At 57.4% G+C, this 27,244-nt stretch overlaps 1 protein-coding gene across 1 annotated transcript; it reads left to right on the top strand.

Annotated features, from left to right (window-relative positions):
* NPC1L1 (NPC1 like intracellular cholesterol transporter 1) lies at positions 1–27,244 on the top strand. The gene is made up of 18 exons (XM_030549410.1): positions 1–54; positions 8,241–9,781; positions 12,844–12,944; positions 14,274–14,446; positions 14,982–15,110; positions 16,033–16,215; positions 16,969–17,083; positions 17,351–17,478; positions 17,618–17,755; positions 18,055–18,144; positions 20,369–20,559; positions 21,369–21,487; positions 22,644–22,770; positions 24,515–24,570; positions 25,058–25,208; positions 25,945–26,176; positions 26,845–26,958; positions 27,074–27,244. The coding sequence occupies exons 1-18, from the start codon at positions 1–3 to the stop codon at positions 27,242–27,244; spliced, it is 3,813 nt and encodes a 1,270-aa protein (XP_030405270.1).

The raw sequence follows: 27,244 nt of genomic DNA, 5'->3' as shown, positions 1-27,244 counted from the left end.
ATGCCTGCCTCTGTCCCCAGTGGGAATCTCTCCGACCGCAATGGCGAGGGTGCTGTGCGGAGGGGCAGCTCAGCCGGCTGCCCCAGCTCGTGGTTAACGGGTGCCCAGTTTCTGGGCTGTTGGGACTGGCATTGTCCCCAGCACCAGATGGGACTAACGCTGGCATCGGCGAGGATGTTTGTGGGCAGGTGCATTCATGTGTGTGTGGGGTTGTGACGTTATGAATGTAATATAATATCTCATTGAAAGGTGACAGGGCCAGAAAGAGTTAATTAACTCACCTCACCGACTGACCTGACCCATGGGTGAACCTTAAGAACAGGTTAGCAAGATATGTAAATGAATAGAGCTTTGAAATGCAAGTCTGCATTGTTAGAGGTAGAAGGGTAGATGTTTGCTCAGGTCTTGGGATGCCAGCAAACAAGTCTTGTCTGTTGCTATAGTTTTAATTCAAAGATCAAAAAAGGAATATTAGCATTTAAGATGATACTTGAGTGAAATAGTATTATTGTCTATATGTCTCTTTGAAGGTTGTGGTAACCTGTATCTGAACTGTTTAATGGATAGATTACTCTGTGCTAATTGCCAGGATGTTTGGGAGAAGGAGTTAAGCCTATTGTTTTCTCAGGCCGAAAGGCTGCTGGAAATGTATAAGAAGCCTGGGACAGGATCCTTCTTCATCTCAGATCTGCTTTGGGTTTCAAGAGGGGCAAACCTTAAGCCACAAGGATTGAGATCCCCAGTCACTGACTGGAGTCACCCTGAATATGGACATTGAATTATAATCTATGGACTATTTTTAAAAGGACTTTTGGCAACTACAAGCTCATCTCTACTATGTATCTGAACCTCAAGAACTGAATTCAAGTCTGTATGTGTATTACTCTTTTAACCAACACTCTCTTTTCTTTTTTAATAAATGTTAGCTTAGTTAATAAGAATTGGCTATAGCATGGTCTAAGTTATAATTGAACCTGGGTATGTGGCTGATCCTTTGGGATTGGAAGAACCTTTTCTTTTATATGATGAAGTAAGATTTTCAGGAATCATCATCATATGTTTGACAGGTGTGTCTGGACAGAGGCCTGAGGCCGGGCACTTTAAGGGAACTGTGTTGTTTGGACTTCTAAGTGACCAGTGAGATACTATAGATGCTCTTTTGTGCTGGTTGGTAAATCTAAGTATTAGAATAACCACCAGCGTTTGGGGTTTGTCTGCCCCGTTTTGTTTGCAGTTCACCCTGACTGAGTGACCTCAGCTGGCTCCCATGGGCAGCACTGTCACAGTGGCGTACTCTTGCAAGGATCCACAGAACCAGGTCAATCAAGCTTTGGGTCAGAATCCCATGCTATCCAAATTTGAATTTTGGTATTGAAAGTTTGGTTGGTTAAAGAGCAGTTGCAATGGATGAGCAAAGAGCATATGAGGGTCTTGACAAAAAAGCCCTGGAAGATTTGTGTTCAGAAAAGGGGATAAGCTTTAGAAAGAAAGCTACCAATGAAGAACTTCAGAGATCTGTTAATGGCCAGTGATCAGAAGGCAGGAACACAGCCCTTACCTCATACTACAGAAACTGTAGAAGCAATTGAAATGCAAAAGGCAGCAAATAAACTGCAACTGGAGCATGAACAGAATCTAACAGATCTTCGATTGCTGGAAAGGCAAAAAATAGCTGAATTAGAAAGAGAAGCTGCTGAAAGAGAGAAAGAAGGAATTACTGGGTGCTGAGGAGAGAGCTCAACAGATGCAACAGGAGACGGCTAGACTCCAACTCCAAGTCAAAAAGCAAGGGAAGAACAGCAGAAACTGTATCCTCTTGAAAATCCAGTTTATAACTATGGTGATCTGTGGTATTACTCTGGGCTGTTTTCTGTGTTTGACCAGTTTTGCTATGGCTGGGGAGAGGGGAAGTCTAACCTGGTGGGTAATAGCTGTTTGTCTGTGCAAGAAAGCAGTGTGTCTGTGAATGGAGTTTCTGAATGTCTGTCTGATCAGGGTGCTATCCTAGCCAGGGCACAAGGAGAGCAGAAAAGTAATTTGATTATGTTACCCACTGACAGTTTAACAACTTGTAACAAGGAGAAAATGATTCCTAAACTTGTGTGTGTTGAGTCTGACAACTTGCAGGTTGCCAGTGACTATAAGGAAAGTTGCAGAGGGAAGGAGAGTACCTCTAAGTTTTAACTAGTGAGTCTATGAGTTTGCTTGAAAGGAAATTGTGTAAAAATCTGCCTGAGGGGCCAAAGGTGATCATAAATGTAAGTAAGCCCCAGAAACAGGCTGTTGTAGCTCAAGGAAGTGTTCATTTAGAGCAAGCCCTAAGTGAAAAGGGTAAGAGCAGAGTTTCCGTGAGAGGTAAATTGCTGCTTAGAGAAGCTAAGGAAAGAAATCCTCATGGTAATCTGTGCAAGCAGTTTGGTACAACTGAAGGGTGTGAAAGTGATTTAATCAAGAAAGTTTCAGTTCCTAACAGCCAGAAACTTTCTGTTGCAAATGAATCCACTGACTTTGCTTTTGAAAAATCCAGTGTGAATAGCTTTGAGACGGTCTCAGATGGAGTAAAAGTTGTTAAGAGATTTAAACAGCCCTATGACCAAGTGCCTGGGTTTCGCCAGCTTGTTGGGGAGACAATGGTGTTGGGACAGGACTGTCTCCATGCTAATTTTGTAAGTGAGCAGTCTATGCTTCAGGGTCTGAGGAGAGATTTGGTTACTGGTATTTCAAAGCAGAACAGTTTTATGGCCAAATGCTTGAGGATGCAGGGAAGAGCAAGCAGACTCTCACCCTCCGACTATTTGAATTTGTGTGGTATGTCTGTAAAACAGAGTCCAGCCTTGGAATGGGTAGCAGCTGAAAATCTAAAAGCTAGTGTCTGTGTTGATGCAAATTATCTGACTGGCAGGGAGAAGAAAGACTTGCTAATAGCCAGGGCCGCCCAGAGGATTCTGGGGGCCTGGGGCCTTCGGCGGCAGGTGGCTCCGGTGGACCTCCCGCAGGTGTGCCTGCGGAGGGTCCGCTGGTCCCGTGGCTCCGGTGGAGCATCCGCAGGCAAGCCTGCGGGAGGTCTACCGGAGCCGCGGGACCGGCAAGCGGCAGGGCTCCCCCTGCACGGCGAAATGTCTAGAGCTGGCCCTGTTCAGCGGCGGGGGGCCCCCGCCGCGGGTCTTCGGGGCACTTCGGCAGTGGGTCCTGGAAAGGCCCCCCGCTGCCGAATTTATAGCGGAAGAGGGTTGCACTTCAGCAGCAGGTCCTGCTTCGGCGGTAATGCAATAGTGGGGGTCCTTCCGCCCCGGAGCAGAAAGACCCTCTCCCCCCCCCCCCCCCGCCGACGGAGCGGAAGAAGCTCCAGGGCCCGGCCCTGCAAGAGTTTTCCGGGCCCCCTGGAGCGAGTGAAGGACCCCGCTCTAGGGGCCCCGAAAAACTCGTGGGGGCCCCTGCTGAGCCCAGGACCTGGGGCAAATTGCCCCTCTTGCCCCCCCCTCTGGGCGGCCCTGCTAATAGCTGTTAGCAAAGAGAGCCCACCCCATCAGCCAGTGAATTCTATTAAGCAAGAGAAATCAGGGTGTAATCCTGCAGAAGGAGGAGGAAAGAGAAAACTGAATTTTGCAAAGGGAAGCCACAGGTTAACCCTAAAATGTCAAAACCCCAATGGTATTGAGCCAAAGGTATGGCATGACAAACATGATTATAAATGGACACTTGCAATAAATTTGTTGTTATTGCTAATGGTAATTTTTGTAGCTAGTGTATTGCTAATACCAAAAACTGTAAAAATATACAATGTGCCTAATCTTTTGGAAAATCCCTTGAACATGTTAAGAGAAATACATAAGAACACACTTTATGTTAAAAGGCCTTGTTATACTGATGTTTCACTGCTAGTGCCTGTAAACAGCCTTGAAACTTTTCACAGAAGAAAAAACATTCCAGACCTAATGTTCTGTATAAAAAAGGGAAACTAAGGCACACTACCATGTTGCTTTCATGGCTAAATGCCAAGATTCCTACACTGTGAACAACATTAATATCTGTGTTGATTTGATGTTAATTGGGTTCCAAACATTTGCCAGAGCTTGTGTAGATAAAATAGCTAGTTTCTTTAGCTCTTGGCAAGATCATATGAGACATACAGGAATCCTGCTGCAAGAGCAGATCCAATCCACTATTGTTCTAACCAAGTTTGACCTTAAGTTTGTAAGGAGATTCAGTCATGTTATTGAACATGAGTATGGTAAAACATTTCTGTTATACACTAATATAGCTTCTAACCCAGTACAAGCTGTAATAAGACAGAACCCAGGATGGGGAACTTTTGGGATGCAGTCAGTGATGTTGGTGTCATCCCTTCCTGCATCAATTTTGTGTTGGGGGTGTGACGTTATGAGTGTAATATAATATCTCACTGAAAGGTGACAGGGCCAGAAAAAGTTAATTAACTCACCTCACCGACTGACCTGACCCATGGGTGAACCTTAAGGACTGGTTAGCAAGATATGTAAATGAATAGAAATGCAAGTCTGCATTGTTAGGGGTAGAAGGGTAGATGTTTGCTCAGGTCTTGGGATGCCAGCAAACAAGTCTTGTCTGTTGCTATAGTTTTAATTCAAAGATCAAAAAAGGAATATTAGCATTTATGATGATACTTGAGTGAAATAGTATTATTGTCTATGTGTCTCTTTGAAGGTTGTGGTAACCTGTATCTGAACTGTTTAATGGATAGATTACTCTGTGCTAATTGCCAGGATGTTTGGGAGAAGGAGTTAAGCCTATTGTTTTCTCAGGCCGAAAGGCTGCTGGAAATGTATAAGAAGCCTGGGACAGGATCCTTCTTCATCTCAGATCTGCTTTGCGTTTCAAGAGGGGGAAACCTTAAGCCACAAGGATTGAGATCCCCAGTCACTGACTGGAGTCACCCTGAATATGGACATTGAATTATAACCTATGGACTATTTCTAAAAGGACTTTTGGCAACTACAAGCTCATCTCTACTATGTATCTGAACCTCAAGAACTGAATTCAAGTCTGTATGTGTATTACTCTTTTAACCAACACTCTCTCTCTTTTCTTTTTTAATAAATGTTAGCTTAGTTAATAAGAATTGGCTATAGCATGTATTTTGAGTAAGATCTAAGTTATAATTGAACCTGGGTATGTGGCTGATCCTTTGGGATTGGAAGAACCTTTTCTTTTATATGATGAAGTAAGATTTTCAGGAATCATCATCATATGTTTGACAGGTGTGTCTGGACAGAGGCCTGAGGCTGGGCACTTTAAGGGAACTGTGTTGTTTGGACTTCTAAGTGACCAGTGAGGTACTATAGAAGCTCTTTTGTGCTGGTTGGTAAATCTAAGTATTGGAATAACCACCAGCGTTTGGGGTTTGTCTGCCCCGTTTTGTTTGCAGTTCACCCTGATTGAGTGACCTCAGCTGGCTCCCACGGGTAGCACCGTCACGGGGTGCATTCATAGAATGCTAGGACTGGAAGGGACCCCGAGAGGTCATCTAGTCCAGTCCCCTGCCTCATGGCAGGACTAAGTATTATCTAGACCATCCCTGACAGGTGTTTGTCTAACCTGCTCTAAAAAATCTCCAGTGATGGAGACTCCACAACCTCCCTGAGCAATTTATTCAAGCACTCAACCACCCTGACAGTTAGAAACTTTTCCCTAATGTCCAACTTAAACCGCCCTTGCTGCAGTTTAAACCCATTGCTTCTTGTCCTGTCCTCAGAGGTTAAGAAAAACAATTTTTCTCCTTCCTCCTTGAAACAACCTTTTACGTACTTGAAAATTGTTATCATGTCACCTCTTAGTCTTCTCTTCTCCAGACTAAACAAACCCAATTTTGTCAATCTTCCCTCATTGGTCATGTTTTCTAGACCTTTAATCATTTTTGTTGCTCTTCTCTGGACTTTCTCTAATTTGTCCACATCTTTCCTAGAATGTGGCACCCAGAACTGGACACAATACTCCAATTGAGGCCTAATCAGTGTGGAGTAGAGTAGAAGAATTACTTCTTGTGTCTTGCTTACACTACTCCTGCTAATCCAGCCCAGAATGATGTTCGCTTTTTTTGCAGCAGCGTTACACTGTTGACTCATATTTAGCTTGTGATCCACTATGGCCCCCAGATCTCTTTCCGCAGGACTCCTTCCTTGGCAGTCATTGCCCATTTTGTGTGTGTGCAACTGGTTGTTCCTTCCTAAGCGGAGTACTTTGCATTTGTCCTCATTGAATTTCATCCTAGTTACTTCAGACTATTTCTCCAGTTTGTCCAGATCATTTTGAATTTTAATCCTATCCTCCAAAGCACTTGCAATCCCGCCCAGCTTGGTATCGTCTGCAAACTTTATAAGTGTACTCTCTATGCCGTTATCTAAATCATTGATGAAGATAATGAGCAGAACCGGACCCAGATCCAGTCCCCGTGGGACCCCATTGGTTATGCCCTTCCAGCCTGACTGTGAACCACTGATAACTACTCTCTGGGAACGGTTTTCCAACCAGTTATGCTCCCACCTTATAGTAGCTCCATCTAGGCTGCATTTCCCTAGTTTGTTTATGAGAAGGCCATGTGAGATAATATCAGAAGCCTTAGTAAAGTCAAAATATACCACGTCTACCGCTTCCCCCATATCCACAAGGCTTGTTACCCTGCAAAGAAAGCTATTAGGTTGGTTTGACGTGATTTGTTCTTGGCAAATTCATGCTATTACTTATCACCTCATTATCTTCTAGATATTTAAAAATTGATTGTTTAATTATTTGCTCCATTATCTTTCTGGGTACAGAAGTTAAGCTGGCTGGTCTGTAATTCCCCAGGTTCTCCTTGTTATAGATTGACACTATATTTGCCCTTTTCCAGTTCTCTGAAATCTCTCCCATCTTCCATGAGTTTTCACAGATAATCACTAATGGCTTAGATAGCTCCTCTGTTAGCTCCTTGAGTATTCTAGGATGCATTTCATCAGGCCCTAGTGGCTTGAAGATATCTAATTTTTCTAAATAATTTTTAACTTGTTCTTTCCCTGTTTTAGCCTCATATCCTACCTCATTTTCACTGGCATTCACTGTGCTAGACGTCCAATCACCACCAATCTTCTTGGTGAAAACCGAACAAAGAAGTCATTAACCACCTTGCCAGGGCCAGCTCCTAGCTCCCCCTGAATCCTGCCAGAAGTCGAGGGCTGGGCACAGTGGGGCCGCTGCCAGTTTGATTGGTCGGCTCGGGCACCTGACAGTTTTCCAAAATCAAACTCGCTTGATTTGGAAAATTCCCCATTTTAAAGTTCAGAAAGATGTTGGGTCAAAAAACGATCTTGAGGAGGTTGAAAAGAATTCAGAGGCAGTTTGGAAATAGGGGGCACTGGGAGCAGCTGGCCAGGCGGTGTGAAAGCTCTCAGTGGGGTGGGAAGGCAAGGCAGGTGCAGGGCCTGGTGCTGATCTCGTGCTGGGGGGGGAGGGTCCACAGTGTTGGGGGTTGGGGTGAGGAGGATGGTCTCATTAGCTTAGGGGTTGTGTGGTTGGGGGTCAGTCGCACTCTAGGAAGGGTCATGTGGTGCTGTCAAGGCACTGGGTCAGAGTCACACGTTGGGGGTCAGAGTGGAGGGGTCGGTCTCCCACTGGGAGGGTTTCTGGGTTGGGGGTTGGGGTGCAGGTGGTTGGCTCACACTGGGGGTGGCCCTGAGTTGGGGGTTGGGGTGCAGGTGGTTGGCTCACGCTGGGGGTGACCCCGAGTTGGGGGTTGGGGTGCAGGTGGTTGGTTCACACTGCAGTTGTCCCTGAATTGGGGGTTGGGGTGCAGGTGGCTGGCTCGCACTGGGGGTGACCCTGAGTTGCGGGTTGGGGTGCAGGTGGTTGGTTCACACTGGGAGTGTTCCTGAGTTGGGGGTAGGGGTGCAGGTTGTTGGCTCACACTGGGGGTGTCCCTGAGTTGGGGGTTGGGGTGCAGGTGGTTGGCTCACACTGGGGGTGTCCCTGGGTTGGGAGTCAGGGTGCAGGTGTTTGGCTCACACTGGGGGTGACCCCGAATTGGTGTTTGGGGTGCAGGTGGTTGGCTCACACCGGAGGTGTCCCTGAGTTGGGGGTCGGGGTGCAGGTGGTTGGCTCACACTGGGGGTGCCCCCAGGTTGTCCCTGGGTCGTGGGGCTGGGGGCTTAGGATGAGTTCAATCCCCAGTGACTCCCAGCTCCCCATCTGCGCTGCTGGTAACCTGTCTCCTTTCTCTCCTGTGGGGACAGACTGCAGCGGCGCTGACAGAAACCCACAAAGCTGGGTACTGCTCCTTCTACGGTGAGTGCGGGCGGAACCCCGAGATCAACGTGAGCTTGCTGTGGTCGCCGGTGCCCTGCCTCTCCAACACACCGGCCCGGCTGCTCAAAAACGCCACCCTCAACAAGCTGAAGGAGGTGTGCCCGCAGCTGTACACAGGCGAGACCACCACATACGCCTGCTGCTCCTACAACCAGATGGTGGCCTTGCAGCTCAGCCTGGCCGTCTCCCAGGCTGTCCTGACCCGCTGCCCCGCCTGCTCCGAGAACTTCGCCAACATCTACTGCCAGAACATCTGCAGCCCCAACCAGAGCCTCTTCACCAATGTCACTCGCTTCTTCAACCGAACCACCATCCTGGGCACGCGCCAGGTGGGCGTGCTGGAGTACCAGTGCTTCTACAACCAGAGCTTCGCTGACCAGTCCTACAACTCCTGCAAGGGCGTCCGGATCCCTGCCACTGGTGGCTATGCCATCGCTGCCATGTGCGGCAAGTACGGTGCCACCCTGTGCACCAGCCAGCGCTGGCTGGACTTCCAGGGGGACAGCAGCAACGGGCTGGCCCCGCTGGATATCGACTTCCAGCTGGTGCCCACCAACGGTGCCATTGGGGAGGGCATTGTGCCACTCAACGGCAAGACTTGGCGCTGCGGCGAGGCTGTCAGTGCCGACGGGGAGCCGTGCTCCTGCCTGGACTGTGCCGAGTCCTGCCCACAGATCTCCACCCCTACGCCCCAGCCCCCGCCCTTCAAGGTAGGCAGCCTAGATGGGGTCTTGTTTGTGTGCTGTCTGCTCTTCTGCCTGCTGACCATGCTCTTCGGGGCCTTCCTGGTGTGGCGCTGCATCTCCAGATCCAAGCAGGTCAGCGGCAAGGGGCAGCAGCGCCAGAGGGACCAGATGACACGCTCGGAGAGGCTCAGCCAGGCCACCCACCGTGTCCTTGGGGATACGTTCCGGAGATGGGGCACCATGGTGGCTTCCCACCCAGTCTTGGTCATCTTGATCTCAGCCGTGGTGGTGATAGGACTCTCCTGCGGGATGGTCTTTATCCAGCTCACCACCGACCCTGTGGAGCTCTGGTCCTCGCCTGACAGCCAGGCCCGGCAGGAGAAGGACTTCTATGACCAGAACTTCGGGCCCTTCTTCAGGACCAACCAGGTGATCCTCACAGCGAAGAGCCGCCCCAGCTACATCTATGACTCCCTCCTCCTAGGCAGGAAGAACTTCAGCGGGATCCTCTCCCTGGCTGTCCTGCTGGACCTGCTGGAGCTGCAGACACGGCTGCAGGAGATCGAGATCTGGTCGGAGGAGGACGGCAGGAACGTGACGCTCAAGGACATCTGCTACGCCCCCCTGAACCCTGAGAATGCCAGCGCCACCGACTGCTGCGTCAACAGCCTGGCGCAGTACTTCCAGAACAACCGCACCCGTCTGGAGATGACGGCCAGCCAGACACAGGGAGGCCAGACGGGCATGGTGGACTGGAAAGACCACTTCCTTTACTGCGTCAAGTAAGTGCAAGGCCCCGGTGTGGGAGAACAGGGGGCGTGCACACTTCCCGCACGGCTCTGCCAATGCCCCTCATTCCCAACCTGCAGCCCCCCACTAGCCCAGCCCTGGGCTCCCCCCACAGCTCTCCCCTTTGGCTCAGGGGGTAGGAGTCAACACAGAAGGTCATGGTTCCATACCCTCTAATGGTCTGTAGAGACTTGGACTTGACTGATGCCCCTTTATCCCATATACCCCCCAACCCCCCATCTGTGGCCTTTTCCTTCCAGAGCAGGACTGATGGCTTTCCACTCTGCTTCTCTTGTGCGTTTCCAAGCCCTCCTCGGTCCGACCCGTCGCCTGTCGGCCTCGGGATTCCAGCCCAGCTCATGCCTCGTCCCCTGGCTCAGCTCTTCCCTCCACACATGTTCTACCACCTCTGTTTTCACCCAGCATTTCCTGGCCCATCACTTTCCTTTTCATCCTCCCACCGGGTTCTGCGTTTGGGAGCTTTGCTGGCCGTCTGCTAGTGTGGATTTATCCTAGGCAGCTGGGCCCAGCATGTAGCATTTGGTATGGGTCGCAAATCACATCTGGCTTCGCTATTCTGGCTTTAATGCCTCCGTCTGGCCGCCTCTTGTGCTTACAGCGCAGCTGAGTTCGGCGAAGTGTCAGACGCCACAGTCAATCCAGTGACAGTTCAGTGTCGGCTCTTCGGTGCCTCTCTCCTTTCCCAGTCCATCCCCAGGAGGAAGCTCCGTGATATCTTAGTGTCACGGATCCCCAGGACCGGGGCCCTGGCCCTAGCTGCGGCACAGTCTCTGGGAGGCCCCCTTCAGCGAGCCAGACCCCCGGCGGTCTCGCTGTTCCACCAGGACAAGCTCTGCAGCTTTACCACCTCCTTAGGCCGTCAGCCCCCGAGCTTCGCACTATGAGCTCCACTCAGCGAGTCTCACCCAGGCAGCCCCTCCACCAGCATTTGCAGGGGCACCCAGTCAGAGTGGGCACTCGGCTGGACACAGCACAGGGAGGCCTTGGGTAGCCCAGAGAAAAGAAAGATCCAGCCCTGCCCATCCTGTTTAGCCCAGAGCCCTCAGCCCCATCCCTCTGACCTCCCTTTGTCTCCGGTCAGGTGCCCCAACTGCTTCCCACAGCCCACTTTGAGCTCCCCGAGCTGCGGCTCAGCCCTGGGAGAGGCGGGCAGTGCTGCTCTCTGGGGCTCAATGCCCGGGCAATCGGATTTGCATGCTCTTCTCCAGAGCTCTCCTAATGTGGGACTGAAGGCCACAGACAACTAGGAGCCATTCACACCTGTGTCGTAGCCTGCCAGAGAGCACACAGCCCTTTCTCCCACAGCATACAGGGGAAACTGAGGCACACATAGGCTTCATAAAAATACTACCAAAAATTCCCACTTGTCTGATGCTGGGAATCACCTGGATTGGCTTAGTCAATCCCCTCCGCCATGGGGTCCATACTGGGGGCCAACAGGCCGGCATTTGCTGCCAGGCTGGTCCAGGTGCCGTTCCTTTTGCTGTTGTGCTCAGGCGCCGAGCACCAGGTCCTGAGGCTGGCATTGCCATGGCATCTGGTTTCCATGGGGATGTGGTTACTTCCCAAGCCAATAGCCACATCACAAATGCCTGGTGTGGCTGGGCACTTGGCGGGAGAGAGTCCAGCAGTGCCACTGCCTGTCGCCCCCTGGTGCCCACCCAGAGGAAAGGCGTGAAATGGCACCAGGTCCCCACGGAGCATGGCGGTGTTCCAGGGTGCTCGAGCCAGTCATCTGGGGGAGGGAGCGACGGTGCCTGGATGGGGGTGGCCTGGGGTGGGTAGGACTGGTGGTGCAGACTGGGCTAGTGCTGGTGGGGGGCACCGGCCTGACAATGGCAGTGAGGGTAGCTGTACCGATGTTGGGGACGAGGGACTTATGGGTGCACCCCAGATTTTAAATAGCCCTGGGGACCCCTTCAGCTTGCCAGTCTCCCAAGGGTCCCCCTCATCCTTCAGGGTAGGCCATGGCATCGCAGCCCTCCTGCGTTGTACCCGGAGCTCTGCCCGCGAGTGTGGCCGAGCCAGCCGAGTGTGCAGGGACCCCAGGCAGCCTGTCCCAGCAGAACAGGGTTTATTGGTCAGCTGGACGCAGACCGGGCTGAGCTCAGCACAGAGACGTGGTGCTGGCCAAGCCGGTGCCCCCTAGCCACGCGGCCACGGGCACCTGCCAGGCTCTGCCTCATTGCCTGTCCCTGAAGCTGGCTCTGTATCCCCAGCCCAGGCCCCTTGGGCTTTGTTCTCCAGCTGCCTCTGCTCAGCATCCCTGGTGAGAGCTGGAGGAACCCACCCCTTGCCCCCTCCAGCTCTGGGAGTGTTACACACTGCTCCCTGCCTGGATTTCCCATAGACCTGGGTTGGCCTCGGCCACTCCCATCTCCACAGCTCCTGCCCAGCCCCAAGGGCAGATTTAACTCTTTCGCCCCCATAGGGTTGCTATGAAAAGTACGGGGGAAACTGAGTCACAGGTAGGCATCACAAAAATACTACCAAAAGTTCCCACTTCCTAACAGGGTGCTTCTGGGGGGCTCCCTGCTGGGATGTGTGCTGGGAGGCTCTGGATCTACATTGGGGGTCTTTCCCTGGAGGGCTGTGGGGGATGGGCAGCGGCTCAGCCCTGGGGAGGGGAGCTCCCTGTGGGGCAGTAGCTCTGCCATGCTGGGCGCCCCCTGCAGAAAGGCTGGAGATGGGGATGGTTAGAGGCTGCTGACCTTCCTCTCCTGCTCCCCCTGCCATGCCCACCGCCAGCTCCTCCCCTATCACTGGCTTCCTCCATCTCTGATCTCTCCACCCTTCTGCTTCGCAGTTTCCCTCCCGCCCTGCAGTCTGCCTCCAGCCCCCCTTTCTCTCTGCCGCCACCCTGGCTCCGTCCCTAGGGGGAGCTCCTGGCACAAGCTGCAGCTCGCAGAGCGCTGTGCGTGGGCAAAGTGCCGCAGAGCCAATGGGACTGTGGCACCAGGAGGACCAGGGCACAGGGGCCCCACAGCGCCCCTGGCAGGCATCCCGCCCTCACTCACTCCTTCTGCCTTCCCAGCTCGCCTCTCTCCTTCAAGGATATCACCAACCTGCAGCTGAGCTGCATGGCTGACTACGGCGCGCCCATCTTCCCCTTCCTGGCCGTGGGTGGCTACACAGGTAAGGGGCACCAGTGCCAGGTGGGCACCCAGCCCCGTGGCTTCACAGGCAGCGACTGCCCTCCTCCTCCACCGGTTCACAGCTCCGTGGGGGAGGGGGACACAAGAGAAGCATGTGGTGGGTCAGCCTGGCGGGTGTTGGGCACAGCGGTCCAGCAGCCTGGCACTGCAGCCGGGGGCACAGTGATGGAGGGGCTGAAAGGTGGATAATGAGGCAGCTTCAGGGATGTTCGCAGGGAGCTTTTCCCCAGCGTGAGGGGCAGCCGATGCCCAGTGGTATTTGTTGGGCATGTACCACATGAGCGGTGCCAGCTGGCATGACTGGCAAAGCAGAGCAGGACTCGCCAGCGGAGAGGCAATGGGCAGGGTGGGGACAACCAAGCGGGACCTAGTGAGAGAAGACCAACGGTGGGTGTCCAATGCGCCAAAGAAGGTGTGAGGCAGAGAGGAGCAGCAGCGTCCGAGCGGGGGAGGTCTGAGCAGTGGCAGTGCCAGCTGCTGAGGGGCCAAGGTCCAGCCAGAGACGGGCTGCAGAAAGAATGGGCAGGAGAGGGCTGAGCCTCGAGGGAACCCCGTTATAGGGCTGGATTGTGGGATAGCTGGTGGTGGGGCTGGCGTGGGGGGCAGCAGGGAGCCATAGAGCTGCTTGTTTGCATCTGGCCTGGTGGGACTGAGCGGGGATTGTGCCTGTCCAACCAGGGTGACTCCAGGTCCACTCTGGAACATCGGCCCTGCGGGGCTCCCGGCATCTGGGTGAGAAGCCCCTAGCCCCTGGCACATGACTTAGCTGGTTCAGTCCAGTGGGGGCGCTATGCTCCTGGAGGTGCTGTCTGGAAGAGGAGACAGGAACTGAGGCCCTGGCTGCTTGGGGCCATTCAAGATCCCAGGACCCTGTGCTAAGGATCCTGGCCAGTGCTCCAGGGACTCCAGCCTGCCTCCCTGACCTCCCTTCACCCTGTGGCAGTATCAGCTGGGTACAGAACTGTCACTTCCTGTCCTAAACGGTCATCAGGCGTTGCGAGATGGGGTTAGCCAGCTACCGCGCAGCAGGCCAGAGGTGGCTGCCTGTCAGTGATGGTGGAAAGCTCCATGCCACTCCCGCACTGATCCCGAGGGCTGAGATTCGGGAAGTGGCCCTCGATCCTGAGCTGAAAGGTGTCCGGGGGGGGTGGTGGCAAAGTCTGGATATTTACGATCTCCCTTATCAGACCCGCTCCTTTCCTGTGGACTGGGTGCTGCAGTGGGCGGGGGCAGGAGGCTGGCTGTCAGGGGCTGGCGGGAGGAGGGGGATGTCTGTGCCTGCTGGCTCTCAGTGCCCTCCCCCCACCAGGTGAAGATTATTCGGAGGCCCAGGCACTGATCCTTACCTTCTCGCTGAACAACTACCCGCGCAGCGACCCACGCTATGCCTGGGTGCTGCTGTGGGAGCAGCGCTTCCTGCAGGTGGTGGGGGAGTTCCAGCGGACCCATGCCCACACTTACACCATCGCCTACATGGCCGAGGTACTGGGGGCAGCGCCAGGCCATCACAGAGACCGGCTGGGGGCCAGCCCTGCACGATGGGGGCTCAAAGAATTCTCTTATGGCTCAGGGCTATTCAGCCCCCACTGCTCTCTGGAGCTGGGACCCCCAATACTGCACAGCCCAGAGCAGCCCCAAGCTCGGAGTGACTCCCCCCATCCTGTTGCCCCCTCTCCTTGCCCCATTAAAGGCCAATGATGAGCCTCTGCTGCTGGCACAGTGGGCAAGCTCTGGTTTGGGGGAATATGCGTGGGAGACGGTGACAGGCACGGGGCATTTCCTGATGCCAGACTGGGGCTGGGAGGAAAGGGGGGAACAGCAGGAAGGGATAGGGGAGGGACAGCCGCAGTCAGGGCAGGAGCAAATAGAGGGCACAGCCCAGCCCTCTAGCCCCATAGGAGGCCCCTGGGCACAGCTCTTGGCTCCAGCGGGCACAGTTCCAGCAAGTGGCAGCGGGAAGCAGGCGCTGCCCCTACCCCATGTGGCACTGCCTGTCTCTAACCCCCGGCCCCTGCAGCGCTCCCTGGAGGACGAGATTAACCGCACCATGGCTGAGGACATCCCCATCTTCGCCATCAGCTACCTGGTGATCTTCCTCTACATCGCGCTGGCCCTGGGCGAGTACTCCAGCTGCAGGCGCATCCTGGTACGGGGGCAGCGGGGCTGGTGGGAGGCTATCGCGCTTGCTTTGGAAATCAGGGGACTGGGGTGGGGCCCTGGCATGAGCCTGTGGTGAGGGCAGTGCTTGTCTGCTGGCCTTTCTCATGCCAGTCTCCAGTAGCCAAGCAGCCCTTCGCCCACCCCTTGCTGGCACCCCCTGGGGCTGAGCGCGCCCTGGAGAGGGGGCTGCCCTCTCCCTGCAGAGTGGGGGGCTAGGGCTGCCTGTTGTGGACCCTCAGTCTCTAGACCCGGTAGGATCCTTTGCCCAGCTTGGAACAAACTCAACCAGCTGCCACAGAACCACCAAGTCCACTGCATGTACCCTGCACCTCTGCAGAGCCCCGGCTCGCTCGCCCCACAGCCCAGCGCCCCCTGGCTTTGCCACGCACAACTCCAGCCCCATAGCCTGCCCCGAGAGCCAGGGGAAAGCGCCACCCACAAGGGCGGCTCTAGGCATTTTGCCGCCCCAAGCACGGCAGGCAGGCTACTTTTGGCGGCTTGCCTGTGGGAGGTCCCCTGTCCCACGAATTCGGCGGCAGCCTGTGGGAGGTCCGCCAAAGCTGCGGGACCAGTGGACCCTCTGCAGGCAAGCCACCAAAGGCAGCCTGCCTGCCGCCCTTATGGCGACCGGCAGAGCGCCCCCTGTGGCTTGCCGCTCCAAGCATGCGCTTGGCGTGCTGGTGCCTGGAGCCGCCCCTGGCCCCCCACTAACCCCGCAACCATCCCCTGGCACTGCCATGCACAGCTCCAGGCCCAGAGCCTACCCATAGCCCGGCTGAGCCCTCCACCGCGCTCCCTGCAACCCCTGGAAGGCCTCTGTCGCATCTCCCCCAGGCTCCGTATCACTCCCAAGAGGCCCCGCCTCCCACGGTGCCAGCTGCCCTGACCCACTGCACTGCACCTTGCAGGTGGACTCCAAGGTGACGCTGGGCCTGGGTGGGATCCTGGTGGTGCTGGGCGCCGTGTTCTCCTCCATGGGCTTCTACTCCTACGTGGGGCTGCCCTCCTCCCTCATCATCATCGAGGTGGTTCCCTTCCTCGTGCTGGCTGTGGGCGCTGACAATATCTTCATCTTTGTGCTGGAGTACCAGGTGAGCCGGGGCATCCAGCCCCCCCAACACCCAGCCCAGCCCCCCCCAGAGCACCCAGCCCAGCCCCCCTGGAGTACCCAGCCCCCTCAGCACACCCAGCCCAGCCCCTCCCCGGAGTACCCAGCCCCCCCCAGAATACCCAGCCCCACCAGCACACCCAGCCCAGCCCCCTGGAGTACCCAGCCCCACCAGCACACCCAGCCCAGGCTCCCCAGAGCACCCAGGCCCCCCAGAGTACGCAGGCCCCCCAGAGTACGCAGCCCCCTATGGAATCCCTTCTATCTCCCACACCCCAGGGCAGTGCCCCCTCCTGGCACATCCTACTGGGCAGCATCCCATAGGCTTCTGGGGCCTGCTGGGGAACATCCCATCGGTCATGGGCTGAAGTGTCCCTCTGGGGCCCGGCTGAGGAAGCTGGGGTCAGGGTCTGACATTCATGAACATGGGGGTCAGAGGGGCCCTTCCCACAGCATCAGGGGTGGGGTGGGGGGAATCAACCCTGTCTGGCTGTGGGAGCAAGTGATGAAAGGAAGAAAAGCAGGCGGGGGAGCGGGGAGGTTCTGTGTGTGTGTGGGTCCACTAGCAGGACATGGGGGAGGGGCAATAGGCAAGGGGTGTGCCCTTGCCAGGGCAGGGCAGGTGGGGGGCAGCAGGCTGGGTGTGGGTGCCCCTGGCAGGGCAATTGAGGGGCAGGGTGGGGCAGTTGGTGGGCATCACCCAGCCCCTTCCCTCACCCTGGTGGGTGCTTTGCAGAGGTCAGTGCAGGAGCCGGGCGAGCGGCGCGAGCAGCACATCGGGCGGGTGCTGGGCACCGTAGCACCCAGCATGCTTCTGTGCAGCTTCTCCGAGGCCACCTGCTTCTTCCTGGGTGAGTGCCCGTGGTGCAGGACAAGGGGGCCTGAGCTGGGAGAGGGCTGGGCCCAGGTATGGGGCACCTGGGGGTGCCCAGCACCATGTCTGCTTGTGCCCTTCCTGGCATGCCACCAGGCCATGGCTGGGGCGTCGGGTCCCGTGCCTGGGAAATGCTAGTCTGGGCAGGGTAACTCCAGGTTCACACAGGGCCCCTCCCTCACACTCACAAGCTTCTCCCCCCGGGCACAAGGACCCCCCCACTCACGAGCTCTCGTGCCCACAGGCTCCCTGACGCGGATGCCGGCTGTTCGCACCTTTGCTCTGAACGCCGCCCTGGCTGTGCTCTTTGACTTCCTGCTCCAGATGTCCATGTTCGTGGCGCTGGTCTCCCTCGACGCCTGCAGGCAGGAGGTGAGAAGTGCCTGCCGGGGGGCACGGGGCTGGGGGGCAGGAGGCGAGGGGCACCTGCCGGGGGGCACAGGGATGGAGGGGGTGGGGCCGTTCCCCATCTGCACCAAGCAGGTAGATTTGACGCTCCCTTTGCCCCCAGGCCGCCCGCCTCGACCTCTGCTGCTGCCACCGCCTGAGCAAGGCGGGGTGCCCGGCACGGAGTGAGGGGCTGCTGTGCCCCTTCATGCGGCGCATCTATACCCCTGTGCTGCTGAACCGTGCCGTCAGGGCTCTGGTGGTGAGTGGGGGGGGGGAGAGGGAAAGGGAGGGGGCCCAGGTGCCAGGATAGGGAAGGGGCAGGGAGGGTGTTGGGTCCAAGGTTGGGGGAGGTGGTCCGGGTGCCAGGGCGGGGAAGGGGCAGATAGCGTGTTGGGTCCAAGGTTGGGGGAGAGGGCCCAGGTGCCCGGGTGGGGGATCCTCTACGCAGGCGGGATTGGGCCCGTGTGCTGGGGCTGGGGTGCTCTGTGGCAGGGAGGGGAGGGGCAGGGGGGAGGGATGGTAGAGCTGTCCTCACCACAGTGCCCCCCGACCCTCCAGATGCTGCTTTTCCTGTTCATGTTCTGCGCTGGGATCTACCTGGCGCTGCAGGTGCCCGTGGGGCTGGACCAGGAGCTGGCGATGCCCAAGGTAGGAACCTCTCCTCCCCCCGCATGCGCCCCGTGTCTGCCTGGGCTGCACGGCTCTCACAGGGCGCCCGGAGCCTGGGCTGCTTGCAGGCCCTGTCCAAGCGCTGCCTGGCCCTGACGCTCCTTGGTCGTTGGGCAGTCGCGCCCCACCGCGGCCATGTTGGCAGCTTTTCAGGAGCCCCAACAGGGCAGCTCAGTCCTGCTCTGCCCAGATCTTTCTGCTGCCCCATCACCAGGGTATCTGGGCACCTTTCCATCGTGCCCTCGGCACCTGGGTGTTCCAGCCGTGCGTGGCTCGCTCTCCCCTGGGGGCATTGCCCTGGACTGGGCTCCAAGGAGGCTGGCTGGAGGCAGGCGCCTGGTGGATTGGGCGGGGGCTAGGGAGGGGGGGGTGCCCCATAGCCCTGAGGTTGCTCCATCTCCTGCTCAAAGACACCAGCTTGCCCTGGGGCAGGAGGTTCCTGGGGCTGCAGCCCCACTGGGAGCTCTGGGCCTGGCATCTCTGGGGGGCCCAGGCTGGGGGCGCCTGGGAGGGCAGGCCACATCTTGGCACCGCCCTCTGTTCTGTGGTGCCAGTGGAGGGGGCTGATATGCTAGCCATGGCTTGTGCCCAGGTCGGTGGCAGCATGAGGTGCGGAAATGACGGCGGGGAAGGCCATGGCTGGGTGGGGCAGTCTCCGAGCCAACTTAGCTACCCCACCACCCCGGGTGGCAGAGGCAGGGAGCTGGCATGACGGGTTATCATAACCTAGTCCCAGATTTGGACCTTAGCGTCCAAAATATGGGGGTTAGCATGAAAACCTCCAAGCTTAGTTACCAGCTTGGACCTGGTAAAGCTGCCACCACCCAACAAATTAGAGTGTTTTGGGGCACTCTGGTCCCCCCAAACCTTTCCTGGGGACCCCAAGACCCAAATCTCTTGAGTCTCACAACAAAGGGAAATAAACCTTTTCCCTTCCCCCCTCCAGGTGTTCCTGGAGAGAGACACAGAAGCAAGCGCCGTGATTTTAAACAGAGGGATTCCACCCTCCCCGTTTTTAGCCTTGGAAAACAGAAGTACCGAGAGCTAATCTCTCTTTCCCCCTCACCCAGAGGGAATGCAAAGTCAGGCTAGTAAATCTAACACACACAGATTTCCCCCTGACTTCTTCCTCCCACCAATTCCTTGGTGAGCACAGACTCAATTCCCTGGAATTCCCCACTAAAGAAAAACTTCAACAGGTCTTAAAAAGAAAGCTTTATATAAAAAGAAAGAAAAATACATAAAAATGATCTCTCTGTATCAAGGTGACAAATACAGGGTCATTTGCTTAAAAGAAATATGAATAAACAGCCTTATTTAAAAAGAATACAATTTAAAACATTTCAGCAACTATACCCAGGTAAATACAAAAGAAAACAATAGAAACCTTACTGCCTTACTATATTTGTACTTACAACTTGGAAACAGAAGATTAGAAAGCAGGAAACAGAAATCCTCTCATAGCCGAGAGAGAGACAGACAGAAGACCCCCGAACAAAAGACTCACACACAAACTTCCCTCCACCCAGATCTGAAAAAGTCTGGTTTTCTGATTGGTCCTCTGGTCAGGTGTTTCTGGTACTTCTTTTCAGGTGTAAGAGACATTAACCCTTAGCTATCTGTTTATGACACGCCCCCCAAATTGCAGACAGTGGGGAAGCTCACTGGCGTTCCCCCTGACTTCTTCCTCCCACCAATTCCCTGGTAAGCATAGACTCAATTCCCTGAAGTTCCCCACTAAAAAAAAACTTCAACAGGTCTTAAAAAAAAAGCTTTATATGAAAAAAAAATACATAAAAATGGTCTCTCTGTATCAAGGTGACAAATACAGGGTCATTTGCTTAAAAAAAAAAATAAACAGCCTTATTTAAAAAAAATACAATTTAAAACATTTCAGCAACTATACCCAGGTAAATAAAAAAAAAACAATAAAAACCTTACTGCCTTACTATATTTGTACTTACAACTTGGAAACAAACAATTAGAAAGCAGGAAACAAAAATCCTCTCATAGCCGAGAAAAAGACAAACAGAAAACCCCCGAACAAAAGACTCACACACAAACTTCCCTCCACCCAGATCTAAAAAAGTCTGGTTTTCTAATTGGTCCTCTGGTCAGGTGTTTCAGGTACTTCTTTTCAGGTGTAAAAGACATTAACCCTTAGCTATCTGTTTATAACACGGGTCCTGCGGTGTCTCCTTAGGACTCCTACATGGTGCAATACTTCCAGTACCTGAACCAATACTTCATGGTGGGCCTGCCCACCTACTTCGTCACCACCGGCGGTTACAACTTCTCCACCGGGCCCGGCATGAACGGTGTCTGTTCCAGCGCCGGCTGCAACAACAACTCCCTGACCCAGAAGATCCAGTATGCCACAAGATTCCCCAACGTGTGAGTGCCCCTGGGGCTGGGAGAGGGGTGCCCAGCCGTGGGGCCACCCACAGCTCTGCAGGGCCCTTGCTCCGACCCACAGCCCCTGCCCCACGGCTCTGCGAGGTCCTTGCTCTGACCCACAGCCCCTGCCCCCTGGCTCTACAAGGCCTTCACTCTGACCCACAGCTCCTGCCCCCGGCTCTGTGGGGCCTTCGCTCCAACCCACAGCCCCTGCCCCCCGGCTCTCTGAGGCCTTCACTCCGATCCATGGCCCCTGCCCCTCGGCTCTGCGGGGCCTTCGCTCTGACCCACAGCCCCTGCCCCCGGCTCTCCAGGGCCCCTCGCTCTGCCCTGACACCCCTGCCCCCCAAACTCTGCCAGGACCCTCGCTCCAACCCGCTCCCTCTGCCCCCCAAGCTCTGCCAGGGCCCTCGCTCTGACCTGCCACCCCTGCCCTCCCAGCTCTGCCAGGACCCCTTGGTCTGCCCCGATGCCACTGCCCCGCAGTTCTGCTGGTGCTCCTCACTCTCAACCTGCAGGCCATCGCCCCCAAGCCCTGGGCATCTTCTGGGAGCTCCGCTGTGTTGATTTGTTGTTTGGACAAAGCAGGCACCTGTAATGGTCACTTGGGACCTAAGTCATTATCTGAGCCTGGGTTCCCCAGCCCACACAGCACCTCCTGCCCAGCTCCGCGTGACCTGGGTGGGCCTGTGGTGCCCTACAGCCAGGCCTGCAATCCCCTGCCAGGCCCCCTCCATACTGCATCCCAGCAGGCAGGGCTCCCCACTGCCCAGCGTCTAACCGTCCAGCCCCTGCTCCTCTTGCAGATCCTACCTGGCCATCCCTGCCTCGTCCTGGGTGGATGACTTCATTGACTGGCTCCACCCACTGTCGAGATGCTGCCGCATCAGCTCCAGTGACAGCCAGTTCTGCCCATCCACCAACAGTAGGTCTCGCCCGTAGGGCTGGGGGGGTTAACCTGATAGTGCTGCCCAGAGCTGGGCACAGAAAGGGCTCCCTCGGCAGGCGTGGCACTGTGACCCCCAAACCAAGGGGGCAGGTGGTCACTGCAGAAAGAGGGGTCAGAGATGGGCTGGGGACCCCCTGTGGGGCAGGGCAAGGCAGGGACCCTGCAGTCTGGGGAGGGGGAGGACTGGAGAAGAGGGCTCACCCCTCAGCGAGACAGGACCACACCTCGGACAGAGGGGCTCTGCGCGCCCCAGTGGCATCTGGCTGCCACCGCTGAATGCCGTGGCCAGGCGATTCCAATGCGAGGGGCCGGCCAGAGCCACAGGGGTTTGGGGCAGGGTTGAAAAGCCAGATTTCCCCTCCGATCGGCGTGAGATCCTGGTGGGGGCAGGCTGGGGCAGCAAGCTCGCTGGTAGGGTCAGTGGGGTCTGGCCAGCTCCCCTGCCACACCGGAAAGCTAGTTTCAGCTGAAAATGACTTTGCCAGCGCTTGCAAGACTCAGTTCTGATCAGTGTGTGTTTGGGAGGTGGGAGTGAGAGGCAAAGGAACGAGGAGGAGTCTAGCCGTAGTGGGATGGCAAAGGGCATGGTTGGGTTCACAGCTCATCCTGCAAAAAGAACAGGAGTACTTGTGGCACCTTAGAGATTAACAAATTTATTTGAGCATAAGCTTTCATGGGCTACAGCCCACTTCTTCAGACACAAGCAATAAAGGGCACAGTCCGCTTGTTTTCAATCCAGTGGAGCCTGTGGAACTCCCAGCCACTAGATCTCCAAGGCCAAGAGCTCAGCAGAGCCCTGCATTGATCTGGGCAGCAAAAGCAGTTGGAGCTCCCTGGAGGGATAAAGCAGCAGCAGGGATCTGAGCCCTCCCACCCCTGGCCATGAGCCGGCCCCGGCCTGACGGGGTCTGGGAGAAACAGCTCCAGGGGGCCGGTGATTCCAGAATAGTCATGGGATGGGGGCTCTGGCACGTCCCTGGGACTGGCCCTGTGGGAGAGGAGACAGGTCCGGGCAGAGCCAGGTCTGATCCGCCCTGGGAATTCCTCTGGGTGAGCAGAGCCCCCCAGGCCCCCCCCGCCCCAGGATTCACGCCCTGAGGCCCCCTCACCATGCCAGCCTCTTGCCCCACAGCCACCGCCAGCTGCCCGCTCAGCTGCATGAGGAACCTGAGCGAGGTCATTCGCCCCTCGGTGGAGCAGTTCAACCGCTTCCTGCCCTGGTTCCTGCATGACATGCCCAACCTCAACTGCCCCAAGGGGTAAGGTACTGGCAGGGGCAGGGCCTGGTGCAGGGATGGCAGCGGGGGAGGGATCAGGCATGGGGCAGTCCTTGGGGGCTGGAAACCGGGGCGGCTCTAGGCATTTTGCCACCCCAAGCACAGCAGGCAGGCTGCTGGACCAGCGGACCCTCCGCAGGCAAGCCGCCGAAGGCAGTCTGCCTGTCACCCTCACGGTGACCGGCAGAGTGCCCCCAGTGGCCTGCTGCCCTAAGCACGCGCTTGGTGTGCTGGGGCTTGGAGCCGCCCCTGCTGGAAACATGCCCTGCGGGCACAGGGGCTGGGACTGGGGTGCAGCACATGCCCTGCACAGTGCCCCCCGCTGGTGAGAGGTGAGACATACACACATGAAGCACACCCTGCTGGTGAGGGGTCAGACAAACAGACAGACAGCGCCCCCTGCTGGTGAGAGGTGAGACATACACACATGCAGTGCCCCCTGCTGGTGAGGGGGTCAGACAGACAATGCCCCCTGCTAGCCAGGGGTGTCTCTCACACACACACACAAAGTAACTGATTATCCCAGGGGGCTGCAGCTCACCAGGCCCTCAGATGTGCCCATAGCTGTCCTGGGCAGGCGGGGCACAGGCTCCTGGCAGGACCCGGGGGCGTTGGCCATGAGCGCTGGCCTGACCTACGGGGAGATGTTTTCAACTGACCCCTTGTCACGGAGTCACCAGGCGATGCTCTGGAACTGCTCCCCACCAAGCCAGTCAGGACTTTGGGGAGCCTCCTCTCCCTTGGAGCAGACTTGTTCAGGGCAAGAAGCTCACACAGCTTCACCTCCTGGGTCTCTCCTTGGAGCATTCAGCATCCTCTGCCCCTCCGTGCGCTTCCCACAGCGAGTCCACCCCAGCGGGGTCCTGGGGAAGCCACAGGGTCCTGCACCCCCACTTTGCAGTCAGACATGACTCTCAGCCAGCCAGTAAAACAGAGGTTTATTCGATGACAGGAGCAGGGTCTAAAACAGAGCTTGTAGGTACAGAGAACCGGACCCCTCGGCTGGGTCCATTCTGAGGGGCAGTGAGCCAGACCCCCAGGTCTGCCCTCCACCCTCGACCCCAGCCAGCTCCAGACTCACAACCCCTCCCAGCCCCTCCTCTCTCCTCAGCTCCTTTCCCCGGGCCAGGAGGTCACCTGATTCCTTTGTCTCCAAACACCTTCAGCTGGCACCTTTGCAGAGGAGGGGCCCAGGCCATCAGTTGCTAGGAGACAGAGTGCCAGGCATTTAGGTGCACTGGCCCTTTGCTCTGCCAGATACTTAAGAACTGCCATGGGGACACTGAGGCACCAACACAGTATTCAGAGAAAACATTAAGAACATTCCCAGTTCGTCACACCCCTCCCCCCCTAGTTTGCCATTCTAGGGATGTTCTTCCCTGGGAAGCCACCACCTTGGGCAGGGGGGGTCCCCTGCCCTTTCTGGGACCAGCTAGCAGCACCCCCCAACCACCCCTCTTTCCCCAGCCTGGCTAGCAGTGCAGGACACGCGTACCCTGGCTGATGGGGCTGGACTCGGAGCCCCATGCCAGCACCCTCGGGCCCAGCACTGCCCCACACGGGGACCCCACATCTGCCCCGCTGGGGACCTCTCCAGGCACCCCTTGCCCCATAGCGGGCAGCTCAGGCTGTAGGCAGACTCAGGTGGGGGGGGGGGCCTTCCCATGGAGCGGGGGAGTTCGCCTTGCCCCTCCCCGCTCTCACCCACCCCCCCCGTCCCTTCCAGGGGGCTGGGAGCCTACGACACCGCTGTGAAGCTGGGCTCAGATGGCGAGATCCAGGGTAAGTGCCAGCCGCACTAGGGACACCCACACAGGGGGCAGGGGAGACCCCCTCTGCAGTGAGATGGGCGGGGAGGGCCTGGCTCCCAGGGGAGGGGGGAATGGCACACAGTACTCTGCCCCCTGCGAGCGCCAGGACTGTACTGCCCTCCTACGCCACACAACGCTGGGGGTCCAGCCCCATTACCTGTCGCATGCTGGGGAAAGAGTGGACACAAAGGGGCCCTGTGGGACCACACTGGAGGCAGGATCCAGGCAGTGTGGGTGGTGGGGAGGGGAGGAGGGTACTGGGAGGGCATAGTGGGGGAGGGGGCAGGGAGAGGGCACAGTGGGGGAGAGGGTCCCAGGATTTCGGGGAGGGGAGCAGTGGGAGGGCACGGTGGGGGAGGGAGTCCCAGGATATGGGGGAGGGGAGCACTGGGAGGGGTGGGAGTCCCAGAGGAGCTCTCCAGGCCAGGGGGCAGTGGTCTTACCCCCCATCTCCCCAGCCTCGCGGTTCATGGCCTACCACACGCCCCTCACTAACTCCCAGGAGTACACGGCCGCTCTGAGGGCGGCACGGACACTGGCGACCAACATCACCGACTCCATGCGGCGGGTGCCGGGCACTGACCCCAACTTCCGGGTCTTCCCTTATACGTGAGGGGGCAGATGGCACGGAGGGGTCAGGGGGCGTCTGGGGTTCCTGGGGTTGGGGAGGGCACGCTGGAAGGTGTTTCCCATAAGGATGTCACTGCCTTGTCCCATGAGGAGAAGCGGGAGGGGATGCCCATTGGGTTCCCTGTGGGGGGGCAGCCTGATTGGGCCCATGTCTGGAGTGATTGGGGCTGAGGCCAGTCCAGTGGAAGCAGGGACAGAGGGGAAGCACAATGGGGCCCATGTCTCTGAGGCAGGGAGCGGATGGTCCTGGGGGCCCATCCAGGGTCCCATGTCCCAGGCACATGGGGGTGGGTCTGGGGTGTGTGTGCTGTAAACGGGACCCGTGTTCCAGGGGAAGGCAGGGGAGGGTCCCAGGGGGCTCGTGGGGGCTATCCAGGGGCCCATGTCCTCGGCACGGGTGGGGGTCCCAAGGGCAGCCTGGGGGGCCATGTGCCAGGCACAGGGGAATGGGTCCCAGGGGGCCATCCCAGGTGGAGGCGGGGGAGAGGTGCTGTCCAAGGGCCTGTGTCCCGGGGGGAGGCGGGGAAGGTCGGGGGGGCTGTCCAGGGGCCCGTGTCCCGGGGGGAGGCAGGGGAGGATCCGTCCAGGGGGCTGTCCGGGGGGAGGCAGGGGAGGGTCCTGGGGGGGGCTGTCCATGGGCCCATATCCCAGGGGTGAGGCAGGGAGGGTCCTGGGGTGGGGGGCGTTGTTGTCTCACACTGTGCCCGGCCCCCAGGGTCACCTACGTGTTCTACGAGCAGTATCTCACCATCGTCAATGAGGGGCTCTTCAACCTGGCGCTCTGCCTGGTGCCCACCTTCGTCGTCTGCTGCATGCTGCTGGGCATGGACCTGCGCTCGGGCCTCATCAACCTGCTCACCATCGTCATGATCCTGGTGGACACCGTGGGCGCCATGACGCTCTGGGACATCAGCTACAATGCCGTCTCCCTCATCAATCTGGTGACGGTGCGTGCCGGTCCCGGGCACCCAGTACCCAGCCTCCAGCCCTGGGCACCCAGCCCCCATCTCTGGGCACCCAGTCTCCAGCTGCAGGCACCTGGCACCCAGCCCTTGACACCCAGCCCCAGGCACCCAGCCTCCGGCACCTGGCACCTAGACCTGGGCACCCAGCTTCCAGCCTCCATCACCAGGAGCCCAACACTAAGCCCCAGATGCCTGGCATCCAGCCCCTGGCATTCAGCCCCCGAATCTCACCCCTGGGCCACCATCTCCCAGCCCCAGCCACCCAGCACCCGTACCCAACCTCCAGCCCCAGGTGCCTGCTTCCCAGCATCCCCCAACCCTGCCCCAGGCTGCCATTCACAGATGCCCACAGGACCCAACCAAGGCAGGGGAGGGCATGGCTGTGATGCTCCGAAGCCCATTGCATGCTGGGATAGGACTTTGTGGGTAGGTGGGTCCTTGATTCAGTGCTGCATGGAGAATCTGTTACCCAGCAGGCCCAGTGACCCCTCGCTGCCCTCTGCCACTGTGTCCGACGGGGCGGGGTCTCTGATCCCAGGCATGGGGTTTGGGTGCTGTGGGCAGATGGTGCAGGTGCTGGGGACCACAGAGTGCTGGGGTGGTGATTTGAGCCTGCCCCAGCCCCGCTAACTGCCCTGTGCCCCTTGCAGGCTGTGGGCATCTCGGTGGAGTTCGTGTCCCACCTGACCCGGGCCTTTGCTGTCAGCACCCAGCCCACTCGGCTGGAGAGGGCCAAGGAGGCCACCATCAACATGGGCAGCGCGGTGAGTCGGGGGCCGTAGGGCAAGGTGAGGGGGGGTCAGGGGCCAGCCAGCCCCGGGGAGGGAGGGACAGTGTGGGAGTGGCTGGGGCCATCTCTGACCAACCCCTTCCCTGCAGGTCTTCGCGGGCGTGGCTATGACCAACCTGCCGGGCATCGTGGTGCTGGCATTTGCCAAGGCCCAGCTCATCCAGATCTTCTTCTTCCGCCTGAACCTGCTTATCACGCTGCTGGGCCTGGTGCACGGCCTGGTCTTCCTGCCTGTGCTGCTCAGCTACTTCGGTGCCTGA

The sequence above is a fragment of the Gopherus evgoodei genome, chromosome 2, assembly GCF_007399415.2.
Source record: "Gopherus evgoodei ecotype Sinaloan lineage chromosome 2, rGopEvg1_v1.p, whole genome shotgun sequence".
NCBI classification, from domain to species: domain Eukaryota; kingdom Metazoa; phylum Chordata; order Testudines; family Testudinidae; genus Gopherus; species Gopherus evgoodei.
This window is presented reverse-complemented; position numbering and strand designations above follow the sequence as displayed.